The 17,782-nt window shown below is 40.8% G+C and overlaps 1 protein-coding gene across 1 annotated transcript in view; it reads right to left on the bottom strand.

The window, feature by feature from the left end:
* The window catches only part of PEPD (peptidase D), a gene marked incomplete at both ends in the record, with an annotated part of 168,936 nt that overhangs the window by 10,077 nt on the left and 141,077 nt on the right, over window positions 1-17,782 (bottom strand). The window contains one exon of the mRNA XM_079541307.1: window positions 7,703-7,887. Within this exon, the coding sequence (XP_079397433.1) occupies window positions 7,703-7,887 (185 nt within the window). The remainder of the gene's footprint in view (window positions 1-7,702; window positions 7,888-17,782) is intronic.

Genomic DNA, 17,782 nt, shown 5'->3' with positions numbered 1-17,782 from the left:
GCAGGATGGGGAGGGTTCACAAGCGGAAGGGATGGCAACATCCTTCTTCTGATGATTAAAATATACATTGAGCTAAGGCTGCAGCATCCCCTGTGACATCTAATGTTGGAGGCACTCATAACTATCTCAATAGGTATAACTCCATCGTGTCGGCTTTGTCAGTTTCTAAAACCAAGACATCTGAGGATTCGTTGAAGGACTGCGATCCATTTCTCCCCAAACTGAAGGTGACAGGTCTGGAACAAGGACATCATCGCTTTCTATTCCTGTGTAAGCAAAAGAGCTGGGAAGCCTTGCACTCCCATCCGTCAATATCAATCCTCTGCCATGAGCTGATTTTCTTCTGTGTAAGGAGAAAACATCCCTTTATTTTGCAACTAGACAACCAATGTCTTGTTTCCAACAATAACTATGGTGTTGTTTTGGATTTAGATGAAGAGAAGAGTAAAGGCCTGAACACTGGTGTAGCTGCAGAGAGGCTCCCTGGCTCTGCCACTGCTCTGTCCTCGAAGTCCAGCTATGCATCAGAACCCAGTGTTGTACACTTATGTGCTCATAGCAGAGAAAATAATCAGAGAAAACTAGAAAATAGTAACACCGAGGCATCTAAAAAGAGACTTCTAGTGATATTTTGGGAAAAACTGCTTTTCAAAGAACTATTTTCCTGTATATTCCAACAACAAACTATATCCAAAACCGTTGTCTAAGAGTGATATTATTTGGAGGTTCTGTTCATATTTTAAAATTGAGACACTCCCACAGTAAGCACAGATGTATGACACTGTCATTTGTGACTGTACTCCTGCCAAGAACATCAGATTCCAATTAATGGTTCATATAAGGTAACAAAGAACAGCATGTCTAGGCAATAAGGACTGTCAAGGGAACAAGAGAATTATTATGTAAACTGATTTCATTACTATGTAAGCAAATAAAAGTTCAAATTAAGTTAAGTGCTGAGAAATATAAAATATAGATCTATTTTTGGAATAAGGAGAGAACCAGGAAGTACATGAGCATGCCTGTCCCTCAGGAAAGTGGTTATGGAAGACCAGAAGTTGTAACATCCCCAGATGAATAACTGCTGGCTTTTAAGCAACTTGGTGGTACGTGTTGCTCCTTCCATGGGAGAAGTGCAATGTGCACCATTCTGGGTCTGGTCCCACAGGCACTGGCTTCCAGGCACAGTGGGATGCTGGAAGCTCGAGGCCCTTTTGGGTGAGACCGACCTTGGATCTGTATTCAGATCGGGTCAGAAGGAAAATGTGATGATGTCTCTGCTGGATGGTCATCGCCCATGGAGCCAACACACCACTGGGGACATGCAAGCACAGAGATGCTATCACCCTGCCTCCCGAAACCAGGGCTGCAATGCTTGGTTGGCATAACCAGAAGCTTTCCCTTGCCGGCTATAGCAGCCAAATATGGCTGCAGCAGAGACCCCCACAGCTGCTCATAACTACAAATACTGAACAGCACAAAACTATTTTCTGGTGCTTTTCTCCAGTTAAATCATCACAGAACTCAGAGCTTAACAATCAGACTGTCCTATTTGGACCACGTCTGAAACAGCTAAGTCCTAACCATTTCACCAACTTAAATTCAATCAAGTATTCAAATTTGACAGAATACAGATCTCGTATTGAGATTATATAAAATCAACACTGAGGCAAAATCTCAGCTCTTTCGCTCTTCCCCACTCTCCCACTGTGTATACCCAAATTCTAATTAGCTCATTCTTGTAAAAAGAATGGAGTCCTATGTCCTGAATTCCATTTCATTTGTCTCCTGGTCCCTTCCCTCTCTGCCCTTGTTTCTCTAGATGAGTGATGCTAATGAAGGTTACTTTATGCAGCCTATCCTGCTTTTCCCCAGCAGCCCCAGCTGCCTACAGCCACCTGAAGGAACTGCTAGTCAGTTGTGCCTTTGAAATCAGCAGCAGGTTACACCAAAATGCGCCCCAAGCATCACAAACCACTTGTGACATTTGCAAGTCGAAGCTTCCACTTCTGCAGGAGAATCAAATTACCAGCTGGAGTATGGGGACACAGCTCAAAGTTAATATTGGGGGAATGGAAGGCAAATGGTATCAACTGGCTATTTCCATTTGGAATTTTTTTTGTTCTTTTTCTAGGTATTAACTGTGGTATCAGGTTTAAACTGCCTAACAAATCTCCTGCTACTGCAAGCAATGAGGAAGAAGCACTTGTCATTTACTTGAGGTAACTCTGCCTGCTCTGAATTTCAGTCCACTGCTGTAGCATCGTTCTGTGCATAACCTCACCTCTCATTTTTACTGCTTGATCCTCAGATGTCACCAAGCTCCGTTGCGATCATAATGGAAATAATACAACATACAGATTATACTTTTTTCTTTTCTTAAAATCTAAGAGAATAATAGAGATAGAAAATCACCAAGTTGACAACTACAACATAAATCTGGAAGATGAGCAGAATGTTTGGACAGATAACTCATAGGAAATGAGATAAAGAACTGCAAAAGTCACCAGCAATATTGTTTTAGGATGAGACCAAAGGCAAGCACTGTTTTGGACAGGTTTTCCTATGACACGCAAAATACATACAGGCTATAGCCTTAACTGGAAGGTCTTTTTCTTTCATGAATCTTTGGATACTTGGAATACTTGGATATTAATAGAAATTGCATAGCACAAAAGCCTGAAATATATGGCACGTTTTCTACCTTCCTTTTACATATAGTTGAAACCAGAACTATATTATCTTGGTTTTGTACTCCTACTGCGCCTAGAATGAACTGTTCAAAAAAAGCCACCATCTCCGTTGGTCTCTGCTACACTTTCAGAAAGATCTGGACAATAAATATCAGATAAAAACTCTGTTAGCAGACAGAATATTTTGCAACAAACTCCAGTAAGTACAACAAACATAACCAAGTATTTCCTTAAAAAAAAAAAATCTAACCAAATTGAATGAAATCCAGTCCAAGCAACAGAAAACCCAAGCCTGTGACACTTTCTCAGAGGAAAAGAGAATCCTGTGGGATGACAGCAGGGTGTGCAGCACAGCACTGCACCTGAGCCTGCCCCCACTCTGCCCCCAGTAAGTCCTTGGTTTCCATGAACACCCAGACTCCAGCACCAGTTCTGGCAGGGACAAGCTGCTGGGACCGGAGTACACCTTTTCTGAGCACATGGAAGATGCCACAGCAGGGATAAGAAGAGCCATGAACCTAACTCTGTGGGGCTTTAAGATCCCACAGAAGAACCTTTTGCGCCACAGGAACTTCTAACAGTCGTTTTACCCAACACCACCAAGAAGCAGCAGGGTTCCCTGTGCTGTTCTGCACTGTGCTGCAGAACTGAAAGCCTTTCTGGCTTGGTGTGTGCCTGCGCCCTGCTGCTCAGCAGCACACACAGCCACAGGGCCTTGCTGTGAAGGAGCACAAGTGATTCAAGGGGGACCCCCAAAGAAAAATGTTTCTCAGAGATTTTCTGAAGGTGTAGACAATCAATTACCTGAAAAAAGAAAACACAAAAAACCCCTTTCACTGTAACAGGTAAAAAGCCCTTCTTCTCCTTGCTCATTTATGTCCTACCATGCAGACTGAATCCCATTTGCAGGTCCTGGATACACTACGCTCCAGCAAGGCGTTACAGGGTAATGACCAAGGGAGGCACTTCACATTGCTGGAGTTCTCCATAACAGCTTTAGCTCTGTGGTAAATGCACCTCATCTCCTGCTTCTTAAAGGTAAAAACAGTAATGCATCATTTGCAGTGCTAACCACAAAAGAATGAAATCTGCTTCAGCGTAAAGCAGGTTACATTAGGAACGTATAGATACGTTAGGAACGAGAAAGGGAACAAGGTTACTCCTGTGTTCCCCAGAAGTTCTGGAGACCTAAATCCCCAGCTGGTGACCTGGGAGCAGGCAGAAAGCCTCCTGCTTGAGCCAGGCAGAGCTCACACACCTCTCTGAGCAGCAAGGGTGCTCCCAAGCATGCACGGGAACAGCGGGCACGGATCACTCCAGGATCAAACCAAACCACTAACCTGAATTTGCTGATGCATGACAGTAATGAAAGGATCGGCTTTTCATAAGAATAGAGAAGTGAATTAAAATTTAAAACTAAGGTAAATCTTATAATTTTAAAAGACAAAATGAAATGAAACTCTTTATTCACAAGATGGTAAAATCACAGCAGTTATTAACCTAACTTAAATTAACTGCTTATTATTATAGAAAGTCATCAAATGTACTTAGCATTCTTTAGAGCCCGACAGTCAATTAATATAACATGAAATTGAATCAACTCAAGCATCTAGAGACACAAAACCTAGATTTAAATGAAAACTTCAGCCGCATCCACCTCAGGGTCTGAAAATTTGAGATCACCTACCCCATTTTCTCAATTGCATCACGCACAAACCCTCATTTATATCCCATATCGTATTTACCCAGAAACAAATGAAAGTGTGGGAAAACCACCTCCATGATTAAATTTTACAGTGGAAGCTAAGCCCAGTGGGCTTTGCACCCTTTGAAGCTAGCTCTGCCTGACTGAAGGCCAGATCTTCAGAAATGATTAGTACCACTGGGGCCGCACTGCCAGAGCTGCTCACGTTTAGTCAGACCCTTAAAAGAAGCAGTAAAGCAGTTTTCAAAGTAGCATTCAGCGCTCCGCTCCCCCGCTAGGAATACAGCAGCACGCTACAGGAGGCTGGATCCTCCAAGGAGCTCTTGACTGCTGAGCACTTCTCAAAATCAGGATGTTTTCTTACTGGCTTCTATGGAAGACGCCGATGATTACATTCTTCTGAAAATTCTGTCCTAAACACAGTCACTGAGTTCCATTTATGGCTGGCCAACACCCATAACTCCTTATTATGGCAATAAAAGATAGGAAATGTTTGATTTTCTAATGTTCAAGAATATCCTATACAGAAAACGTGCAAACTTTTCAGTGTTCATCAAAGAGGAAGAAAGCGCTCGTTCGATGCTGCATGTGAAAGCAGTTTACTGGAAAAGATGAAAACTTATTATTGCCAATTTTGAAAAAAAAACTTTGGCTACTAATGAATAACTAATCTAAGCTAACAATGTCTGGAAATAGTTTTTTTGGAACACGCAAAACTTTGTGACGGATAAAAATTAGGAAATTAAAGCTTATTGTACTATTCCAAATGTAACTGTTTACACTTGAGGAAAAATAATGGAATAATATCCACTTGGAAAAAGTTTTTATTTAAAAAAAAATCCTTTGTAATACTCCCAAAAATCCCTCGGCCCCAAAAGCAAATAACTTGCTTCTTAACCAGTTAGAAAAAGTAACACGACACTACAGGCACAGTCTTCAATAAACACAGCTTTCTGAGATTCCTTGTCAAAATCTTGCTGGCTGGTAAATGTTTAAGATGCACAAAAAATCACCCAAATCTACTTGGTATCTTCAAAATACATTTTCTCATGAAGCACTGAGACACAGCAAAGAACCTTGTGCTATTTAACTCAGACACGTATCATACCAGCAAGAAGAACCCCCATTGCTCACACAGCTTTGCTCAAGGACCCTTCAGCTCCCACTGCTGCAGCACTGTGCTCCCACTGGAGCCTCGGGCCCAGAGACTCCACCACCAGTGCAGCTCTGACGTGGGCACCTCACCTCGGTCAAATGGTCCAGTTTAAGGAACCTCATGTTTTAGGCTGGGAGAAAAGAGATGGCTCTATCAGAGGTGAAATTAATGGTGCAATGAGAGTTTAATGGGGCTGCCCCTCTACAAAACCCCAAATTTTTCCAACTAAGGTGATGCCATCCATCCATCCATCTATCTACATGTATGTTTGTATGCGAATACAGGTCTTCAGCTATTCACTTGAGTTCACTCCATGCTTTCCCCCTGTTCAGGAAATTTGTTATTTAGGATCGCATTTTGAAAGTACAGGAGCCATGTATATGTTGTGAATTTAAGAATGTAGTTGCATGTCTAGCAACCAAATGATTTTAACATTTGCAAGTATAAAGCTTTCCATCTGCATACAGCTCTGGTGGGTTTTTTTGTTTGTTTGTTTGTTTTGTATACACACCTCCAAATACGAAAGAGTGCAACTCCTGTGAAAATTCAGTCCCTGAAGCCAGTTTTATCTGTAAGAGGTTGCTCTTACAGAACTCTGGATAGATCATTCTTCTCTCAGAGACAATGTCCCTTAAATTACATTAACAATTTCCAAATAAAAAGCAAACATGGGACTTTTCACTCTCTCAGTTCTTCTCCCTAATTCTTAAAATGTAGCTGTCTCTCTATCCTATCAGCTCTTGAACACATACTCAAGCTTCAGCAACTCCACCAAATTCAGCAAGGTTATTCACAACATAATGAAAACAACTGAAGCAAAGGCATGCAACACTGGGATCCTGGTTTTGAAGTCCACCACATCTCCCGTGCTTTGCTAAATGCTTCCATTTGCACACAGATGGAATGAACTTGGGAGAAAAGAGGGGAAAACATCCATCCTTTCTACCACTAGTGATAAAACCTTAAAATCAGAATAGGGTGACTTTTGATTTTGTTTCATTTTTATTACAACTAAGTTTAATAGCTGATGCCAATTCATTGTCATCACAGTATTGTGTGTCAACAATAATTACCTCGTGGTGTTTAAAAAAAACAAGCACTCTTAAATATTATATCCTGTTTCTTCACTCTGCAAAAGTAAAATCAGCAGCAGCAGCTGTTACGCAGCCTGCACATCCAACATGAACAAGTTCCTAACTGTGTTTAAGCCCTACCCAAGGAGTTTTCACTTCCTTTTTATGGTTTATGTAGGAGAATAATCTTACCTAAGAAAGAAGTCCACTGATGCACCTTCATATTATATGAATGAAAACCCTTACAGTCTCAAATAACCAAAATGTAACGCAGAAAATCCTTCTAAACTTTCTAAAGCTACTGTGAACTTCTTTTCTGTATTCAAATGTTAAATTCAATCTCTTTAAAGAAGGCTTTTTTGTTTGTTTTGCTTTGTTTTTTAACAAAAACATTTCTGCTTTCAGACTGGAGTCACAAATCACCGCATTAACACAAGGAAAAAGGCAATCATTTTGTGCTTTCTGCAGAAACTCAGAATACAAGAAATTGTGTTTTCACCTTCACAAAGACACTACGGACTTTTTATTCTATCCTCATTCCAAAACAACACATCTATATTGGTGCCTAAGTTGACAGTGGAGACCAAAGTTCAAGGGAGAAATATAATCCAGCTGATTTCCACATGCCACAGCCACCAGGATTTACCAGCCCACGTACAGCAGTGGGCTCCCACAGCTGTCTCACACATCTGGAATGGAGCAAGACTTCTCACTCCAGGTCTCATGTAGCTCAGATACACTGCAGAGCTCTCTGCCACGGCATACCTACACCTGAGTGATATGCATCACAGAGATGAATCACTGAAGAACAGCACAAAGTGCACAGAAATTGAACAGATTAAGGATGCTTGGAGTAGCATCAATTGACCACTCTCCACAACAATATACATTTTAATGAAATAATAGATTCCTCTTAAGCAAGCTGTATAAAGCATTGCATTCGGAGAAAGACAGACTTAAGCACACCACTGTTGTGCCTCTGAGAAAATACAGCCATCTAAACTGCAACAGCCAAGAGAAAAGCTGAGCTATTGCAGAGGGTTAACCAACAAGGCTGTTGAGCACAAACACTAACCTCTGGGTAGCCTCCAACGTCATGCACATCGATTCCAAGTAGATGTCCAAGTCCGTGTGGCATAAATATTGCACCCAGATGAACCTTCACCATGTCATCTACGTTGCCTTTCAGAATGCCAATTTTAGTCAGCTCCTCCAGATGGACTCGGTCAGCCAGACGGTGCATATCAGGCCAGGCGACCCCTCAGAGAGCAGAAACAGGCAGCTGAGTTAACTATTGCTACAAGTTTTTAGAGACAGCTTTCAAAAGGCAGATGCAACAGATGTGCCCTTTGTATAAAAAACAAAGGTGGAAAGAGCACATTAGCACAGAAATATTTCAAACAAGACAAAGCTATCTTGGCATGCAGCAAAGCCCAGAATACTACAGACAAGACACAGCAGCATGCTATAATCCAGGTCCACATGAAAAAGATTAAGACACTGCATCTATGTCTACAGAGATGCAGATTTATCAGCGAGTTTTTCAAAGGAGCATCAGCTGCAAAAAGCAGTCATTTAGAATTATTTTCTATAATGATTATACTTACTTAGGACACTTGAGAAGGACGGTACTTTTGTATGGATGTAGAAGATTTAAAGCCCATATTTTTCTGGCAAAGACACTCTACAGAAATTAATGATTCCCTTGTGTTAACGAGCTGCGTAAAATACAAGTCCTCTAATACACATACTGCAACAGCATTACAAAATACTGCTGGTTGATTGCAGATAGAGTGCCAGGATACATTAGACTTCTATTATTTTGGTATAGGATACAATTTTGTTTGACAAACTGCTGGGGGGAGGAGTGAGGAAAAAAGCAGTTCTTTTGTTAGTAACAGCACTGTCTTAATTAGTTCACCATGGCTTTGAGTCATACAGAGCAGTTGCAGAGTCAAGACAACTAGGTCTAAGGTACAGTAAAAGAATGTTTTCCTTGTTCAATTTTGGCATGATTAAATAAATAAATAAACAAGCAATTTTTAAGGCCAAAGCCCCATCAAGTTCCATCGCTTTAATCCAGTTAAATACATGGCTTTAAGGTCTTGTGAACATAAATGCCATATCAAAATCATATTAGCACTCTTTGCTAACAGTACTGAGGCCTCAGAGGTTGAAATAAAATCATCCTTTGGGAGGGCTTCAATAAAATCCAGTTGTCTTAAAGAGCTCTGATACAAAGGTCACCAAATGCTCCATCCCGCATCCCATACCCACAGATCCCACACACCTCAGGGCTCTGCACAGGTCTTTTCTTTACTAAGAATAAATTCACCTATAATCAGTTGTCTTTTGACCAGTGCTGAATGCAATTTTATTTGACAAGACTTTAAATATTCTCTTTTTTGAATATTGAGTGAATCTAAAGAAGTGAGAATTCGAATACAAAGTTATTTCACAGCTCTGTCACGATAGACCCCAATCTATTACCCAATAAAACTGAAACAATTACAATCCATCACTCAACTATTACTGACATCAAACTCCAGGTATTACCAAGTCCCAGCTGTTTTCCTAGTCATTGGAAACAGGAATACAGAATTTCTGCATGTATCTGCCAGTTCAGCTTCTGTCATTTGCAATCAATGCAGACTGTTCTAGAAGTCATCCTTAATATTCTTTCTGGGCAAATAACATGCTCGTTTGGGAGCCCTCCCATGGTGTCCCAGGTGAACACTACTGTATTATTTTCATCCCCACGGCTGCAAAACCACATACAATATTTGACCATGGTCAAATATTGAAGCCTCCCTCCCCTTAGGATATATACAAAGGTCAGAACTCTGCTGCTATAAGACAAAGCACAACTGTACCCCAGATGCTCTGAATAAACGTAAAACAAGGTGCCTGGGAGAGGAGCTGTCTGCCGCTTGCTGTAAGGCTTCCCTCCACAACTGCACAGCACCATGTGTGTCAATGCAAACCTACAGACTCCACTTAGAGACATATGGCACCCTTTACCAAACTCAGGAGAGACGCAACTAACAGGAGATAGAAGGGTAAGCTGATCATAGATGCAAACAGCCAAAGCACACATTCATTTTTCTGCAGAAGTTTAACAGAACAGACTAATGATACTACTCAACTAAAAAGGCTGCTATGGCTGTAAATCCCGGGTATCTCCGAATAAATCCAACACAGCCCATTCTTCCCACGCTTTCTGCTTTTTTCTTTTTCCCTCACTGAGAAAAAGCACAACAATTTTCCCTCTCCCCCTGGAGCTCTGCGTTCTGCATCTGTTGTGGATTTTTTTCATCTTATCTTTTCATTAGAGACTGAGAACAGCAAAAAGCTCCACTGCAAAATAAATTACGGAGAGGGATGGAAACCCTGCAGCTCTGGGCTCTCTTAGATCAAGGGCAGTGCTCTGAACAGAGCCCTGCAGAAGGACTTGGGACCACTCCTCTCCCTCCCAGCTGGTGCCACCAGCTCTGCTGGATGCAGGCAGCATTCAGAGCCCTCTGCAGTTGCACTGAGCACTGGGATGGCGCTGCCCAGAGGTGCCCTGCTGACTAGATCTGAGCTCCTTCGGTAAGCCAGTGGGTCTTCAAGTAAGTGGGAGTTCAAGGATGTTAAAGAAAGCATGTTTTTATGAATGATATTTCTACTGTACTGTTTGGCATTTTTGGAGTATTATTACTCCACTCTGCTCCAAACCATGTAACCATGTACTGTACAGCAGTCACACAAACACAGAGTGACCCTTCTGTGCTTCAGCTAAACCAATGGTGCCATCCCAGTCTTGTTTGCGGTGAACAGATTCCCAGCATGCTAGGAATAAACTTTTGATAATTGAGTAGAAACAGATTTTCCACCTTTTTTTTTTTTTTTTTTAAAGATCAGATTTGATAAGCAAAGAGGATCAGAATGCCAAGTTCTCCTCAAACATTTTCTAGTACTCTTACGGCCTCAAAAGCTTTAAGAGAAACAACTACAACAATTTATTATCAGCAATAAGCTGAAGAAAGGAAGCCATCCTAATCAATAAAGAACTCTTCCTAAATATCTATTTTTAGCCTATTTTACAAACGTTACATGATGTTCACACACATCAGCTTTCAGGATTAGCCATGGTCTAGTAGAGAGCTGTCAGTTGCTGCAAGCTGACACAGCAGAAGGCAAACATCATATTAACATTCCTGCAGCAAGATGAAATGGTTAAAAACAACTAAGATCCAAAAACCCCTCAGCACTAGTGGATCTAACACCAGTTATGTGTCACTGCAACAGCTGATGGTGTTGCAACACCACTCTGCATCCTCACACCACCAGTCACCCCAGAGGATGTTTTACTGCTTTATTATTCAGCACTATTATTTTTAAGCTTTGAAGAAGTTTATCATAGTTGCAGATATGCTTTTGTGTAAAAAGGTTAGTAACAATTATCTTTAGGCCAATTTATACACTAATTATACTCCACCGACAGATGAGGTTTAGAAAGGTAGATTGGAGGGTCCTTGGACTTTAGCTTGTACCAAAATGAGTCTGCACTCAGGAAAATCTGCTGATGAAGTGTCTGTTCCATCCTTCATTCTCTGCCAAATGAGATACTGGGTAATACAGGTCACTGAACCAACAGTTGGCTCCCCAGGATAGCTCGTTAGCAGGGCTCGTTAGGCTGTGATTTGTTACCTGCTGCACAGTATATGCTTGGGTAGGAGAGCAGGGCAAAAGGCAGCTCTTCCAGCCCCACATGCAGCCCAAGGCTGTGAGACTCCCAGGTTACAAAGCGAGCTATACAGCAGGGATATGTACAATAATGAAATGTGATAAATTGTGATTAAAGCATTTAAACTACAAAGGTTATTAATTTTCTGCTAACAGTATGACAGAGCTCCACAGAAGTGTGAGGTGTTGAGTTAAAAGAACAGCAAACTAAACCTGAATGTTACCCAATGTTCTTAGATGGGACAGTAAAGAGAAAGATAACACGTGTATTGTCTTACTTCTCCAGAGCTATTTCCCCTCTAATTTTCTCTTTGCCAAAACCATTGAATTTCAGATAAAACACTATGCTGCAGAACAGAGGAGGATCTACCCCATAAGGAGATCTTTTTGATCCTTCTACTGACAGCAAAGATTTTTGTTCCAAAAAAAAGAGAGAGAAACGCTTCCAGTGAAACCAGCAATTAAAAGCATATCTATCTTCTCATGAACAGCCCATAACTTTTTCAATAGCAGAATGACAAGTAAGAGTTGACATATCACACCACAGCTGTTCGTCAGTTGTTGTTACCTAGCTGCTATTTTTATCCAAGTGATTATTTTCCAAAGTTTTATTACAGGCTATTCCAGAACATAAAGTCAAAGCAGCACACACAAGTAATTTAGAATTACTGCATGGTATTTAGCCACTTTGGTCGGAAAGTGCTCTGAAAAGGCCTAACAGGATTTTTTTGGCTGCTACTTAGGGTACTTTGTGGTTGTAATGTGACAATGATTAAACCACAAATGATTTAGCAGAGCTTTTTTGTTGTTCTAGGGTGGGCTGGTTTTTTTTTTTTTTTGCCAGCACAAATGTCACAATCCTACTAAAAAAAAATAGCATGGCAAGGTTGTAGGAACTTCTCCCCAAATTGTGCTAAGGTTAAATTACACTTATTTTTTAGAGTCTACAGACAAGGGCAAAAGGCCTGGCATCCTCTGGCAGTCCCACTAAAACACAGACAGAAGATGCAATCCCTGGCCAGCCAGCCACTGGGACAGCCCAACATCTGCCAACGAGCAATAACCATATCAGAAATAAAACAATAGGTCCTTCAAAGTTTGAATCAAGTCCAGTTGAAAAACCAAAGCAAATACTGTTTAAGTTATAAAATGATTTATTCCCTTTTCATTTGAGTGCTAGAGAATAATTTGCTACATTTCTGTTTTTTATGCTTTCATTATGGCAACCTAGATGGAATACCAAGCAGTTGCTCAGCCTTCCAGCCAGGTAAGGTGACTCTGGGCCACCAAAATTCCATACTTGAGCAACGACAGCATTTGGGCAACAGTGAGGCTGATCACAGCTCTGTATGCTGTGAGGGGGGCCGTTACCTGAATGAATCACAGCCAGCATTAAACACTAATTCTTCCAGAAACTTCCCCCAGAGCATTAGGAGCTATCAAATAGAACCAGCAGAGACCTCCCCCCTCCCCCCCACCTCCAACACACTGAGCCCTGTGCAAAGGACTTGAGAAGCCTTGTGCTCTTTACTCATATAATGGAATTTCTTTTCAACCAGTATTCTCAAAAGTTATAAGCAGTAAGACCCATCCTACTCATTTACAGAAACAGCATATGATGCTCTACAACACATCCTAAGCAACATTCAGAACTTAACCAATTTGAATAGATGCAGACGTGGAGCAAGAGAAGGAATTTTTTCCATGTCTGGAGAAATGCAGTGTTTGGACCGAACTGACTGCACTGTCAGATACTATGAATTCTTTCACATTCCTTCCGCATAGGGGTGTGCTGCAAAGAAGAGGAAAAAGACTGGGGGACAGAGGGAAGTGCACGGAGGGAGTAATTACGGTGTGGAAACTTATCAATCTTTGAAGCTTTAGAAGACTGTTTAGATAAGATTTAGGGCAAACAGAATAATCTTTGTCTAGCAGGTTTGCACTCTGCCAGCTACAGCTGATGTAGCGTCAAGATCGAACGACTCATGAACTTTGCACTCCAACTGAAATTACAGCATGTAACATGTACATTTCCTGAACACTGAACTGGAGGAAAATTAGTGCACAACACCACACTGCAGTGGGCTATGCCAACAAAGCCACTGCTAACATCAGGACTGTACAATGTTATGCTGGTACAATCTGCCACAATTAGAACAAAAGGATATATTAAAAAAATTGTAAAAATATTTCCTTGAAAAAAGACAGAAAACTGCTGCCAGTGTAGGCTCTAAGAGTTTTCATTGCTCTGTACGTGGAGCATCTTTGAAGACTCACAGAAGGTAGAGAAGTCCAGGTGCAGAGCCCAGCTGGAAAGCTGTGGCTGGGCTGTGACTCCGAGCAGCTGCCCAGGACAGCACTGTGAGCGGCACACACTCAGCTCCAGCTCCCAGTGGAACAGCCTAACTGTCGGGAAGTGCTGGTTTTATGCACTTGGAAATTGCTCAGCGTTATTTTTGTCTTCCTAACGTTGCAGTGGTCACTGTATGCATGGGTCAGCTCCTGTTATTAGTCACAAGCAGCAAGGAATGGCTCCCAGAAGGTTTGCAGTGAGACTTGTAGTCTGAAATCCCGCATTTCAGCAGATCAGCGTGCACAGAGGGACTGAGAATCTGCTGAATTCGACTTTTTCTGTTCCCTCTTGCTGCAGTTAATGTTGTTCTGGACAAGGTTTGGTTACAAGTCAAGCAACAAACTCTCCGGTAACCAATGGCACCATCTTTATGTTATGGTACCTCACAAGAATCAAGGATTGCTCCTTGACTGTCTGCACTGTTTGTGCATCCTTCATTCTTTCAGCCTTTATTTCCTAGGTGGTGACTGATTGTTTAGGCTTTTACACTGAGAACAACGGAATTACCCACAGAAAGCTGTAGTACCTCTATGTGTCAATTTCAGAAAGCAAGTACTCAAAGGGAAGCTTATTTATGAACATTAACGATAGCAAGAAAAACAGAGCAAAGTCCATTCAATAGAGAAGATAGACAGCAGACTACAAGTATCTTTTTATAGCACAGATTGACAAGATTTATTCTCAAATCTGTCTTTAACACAATAACACGGTCTGAAGTGTGAGAGGAAAAAAATACCACAGTGTCATTCCGTAGGACTTGTGAATATTAAGTATTGGTTATAGCATGCCCTGAAAGCATTTGCTCTTCAGGAGAGTTTGTATGAAATCTTCAACTTCTGCTATTACATTTTTGTCTGAGAATAATTGTTTTGTTTCAGATATTACAGCAAATTAATAACCACCAGCAGCACTTTCCCCTAAAATATGACCATCTGAATGGGAATAATTCAAATGGACACAGGAATAATTCATATGGACTTTCTGAAATTACACAAACTATAAACTAGATTGTGCTCCCACACCCTTCCCTATTGTGCTATTGTCAAAGGTCTGGTTTACAGTCCCCTTTCTTTCTAAAACATCATCTAAATTAGCTACTGGTTTTCTGCAGCAAAACACACAAGCGCACTTGCATGGTGTTCTACTGAGTACATAAGTACATCTCTGGGCTACTTAAAATAAAAAACAAATGACTTGAATGCAAAAGACATCCACTGTATGTGAAAGAGAACCTTATTTATTCACTGAGAGGAGTACATATTAATAGCAGTTTCAATTATTTTTTTGAGGAGCAATGTGTTTTAATCTCAGTTGAATACAGCGACAATTACTCTAAAGCAGCATTCGAAATAGCAGCAGACAAAAAATAAACCTCAGCTCTTTACCAGAGATAGACCAAAATGCTGAAGAAGTAATCTGTAATGCAATTTTGAATTTGCAGATGTTCCTAAGCATAGTTCTGCTCAATTTAGTAACAGAAACAACTGCCAATAGTATAATCTGCAGTGTCTAATCCACTAGCTATTAGTTTCCTATTAAATAGTTTTTTGGGTTATTCTGATCTCTGTTCTTAGTACTACCCTACCCTCCACTATTCTTTGAAGAATTGCTAGAACGTGACTAGGTCAGAGAACAAAGAATCACACTACTACTTTGAATTCAAATTGTACTGTTTTCTGTTGTATGAAGTGGATTATTTATGAAAGTGTTAACACAGTCACTGAACATTACTCTTTATGCGATCATCACACAGAAGAAACAAGACCTGAACATTTACATATTAAAATGTTGTCAATACACCACTCAAAATTTCATATTCTGCTGTGCAAAGTACATCCCCTAGGTTTATATCTACCTTCACGAGCTTTACCATTTGAGTCTCTCAGCAGGAAACAAACGGGAAGGAGACAAAGCACTGGAAAATGAATAGGCTGCTTTTGATTTGTCCTAATTTACAACAGCCCTTGGAAAGATGTACATGGAGGAAACCAGTGAAAAAAGGCCTCTCTATTATAACAAGCCTAGGAAGCTACACCAACGAACAGAAATTGTAGAAATCATGAGAAAAGGCACAAAAAGTGGACAGAGTTTCACACAGCAGCTCACCACATGTAGAGTTACAGCTGTCCAGGAGAAGATCAAGACCAAGAGACCAACAGCATTTATCAGAAAGGCATAACCTAGAAGCCAGAGGCAACATGATACTCACCATCTTGAATAGTAAAACGCAGAAGGTAGGGTAAGCATATTTACCTAAGAACTTTGGAAAACAAACCAACCAACCAGAGCTACAAGTCCTAGAGGGAAGCCCTATAGCAGTGCCAGCACCCTGTGGAGGAAAGGTTTCACACTGCATTGGTGAACAACTTCTGTGCAGATTTGGAACCTTTTTTTTTCTTTTTAATTTTATTGAAGCAAATAAACAAAACAAGCATCAATCAGCAAATGTTCCCAGCTGCCCTCCTAAGGTTTGAATGCAATTTTGGTTCAGTGCGGACTTTGGATATACAAGTGTTTTAAATCATGTAAGTATAGAGATAGGGAATTGAGTGGTTGCCAACCTGGCCTTCCTCAACTGTTCCTTGGGAACGGTTTGCAATACAAAAAAGCCTTTTTTTAATCAGAATTTAGGATGACAGAACTTACTGGTTGAGGTGTTTCAATTCATTCACTCTCTCCCAAAAACCATTACTAAGATGCATAGCAGAGATGGAGAATGTTTTTCAGCTTCTTTTTTTGTAAAACATGCACAAGTTCTGTACAGTACTAGGAATGTTAAGTACAACAAGCTCCTTTCCTTCCCCTTCTCCTGTGACTTTCCATTACTCTCCAGAATAGGCAGGAATGCGCAGCGATCCCAGTGTGCAAAGGGACGTAAACGGAAAGTTCATGATTACTTCAATATTTAGCTCATCAATCTCAAAGATCGTGTTTGTGACCTTGTACATTCATCCAGAATAGCTTTAATTGCAAAACTAAATATAAGCATATTCCTTTTTATTTTTTATCAGCACAGTAGCAGATTGAACGTGTCTGAGAAATTTCAGTGCTGCCACTATCCTGTCCTCATCAAGTCTGAGTTACAGAACTCTAATTCCTAACATTCCTGAAATGCTTGAGGTAATAATCCAAAAAATAATCATCAGAAGTCAGCTGAGAGACTGGGGACAACGTGAAAACACTGCAACTTGTTACAGGACGAAAAAGAAGCCATTCCACAGCAACTTTGCAATCACTATCGGACCCTACGCACCACTAACAGTAAGGGATCCACTGGACAAGAGTGATACTCAAAGCTGGGTTACATCTGGATGTTCTTCATTCACAGAAACATTGAGTTACCCTTATGCTTGCAAAACAACTCCTCCCTTGCTAAGAGCTAGAGCCAGAAACTGTCATCGATTCTCATCAACAACTCTTGGTTGAGGACTGACATTTTCTTTTGTACATTTCAGCATGTATTGAGAATCATGAGAGGTTAGAAGGGACGCCAGGAGGGTTATCTTGTGCAAGCCCTGGTTCAACACACATTTTCTAGAAGTTCTAAGGAGGGACTTTCAGCAAAGCCAATTATTTTACGCACTTATTCCAACAGATTTATATTGATCATCAACAATACTCGTCTCCCAGGTATAACTTGTAACAAATTATTTTCTTATTTAATAAAGCTATTACATCAGCATTGGATCTAACTAACATGATAAACAGAATGAGGCAGGAGCCAGGATTTAGTGAAGGGACAGAGCAGAGTGGTTACTGCTGTCTTAAGAGGAAAAACTTCAGACACCTATTTTCAGTGGCAAATTGAGAATCTGATAATGTCACCGCTGGGATTTCACAACTACTCTTGCCTTGGTCTCAGATTCCCATCAAGATGCTTGGCAACTTGCTTCAGGCATCTTTATTTTTACTTTTTTTTTTTTTATTTATATGCATGTTCAATAATCATTTTCCTTCCTTCAGCCAGTGCCTGGCTTAACAGTTTTGCAGTCTGATTTTCCGAAAGGCTGGATGCTCACAGCTGTAACAGAGGTCAAACAGCTGTGTTTCGAGCAAGAGCACTATGTTAAACAC

Source organism: Tetrao urogallus, assembly GCF_951394365.1.
Source record: "Tetrao urogallus genome assembly, chromosome: 12".
Lineage (NCBI taxonomy): Eukaryota > Metazoa > Chordata > Aves > Galliformes > Phasianidae > Tetrao > Tetrao urogallus.
The sequence above is the reverse complement of the archived record's forward strand: the minus strand, read 5'-3'. Positions and strand labels throughout refer to the sequence as shown.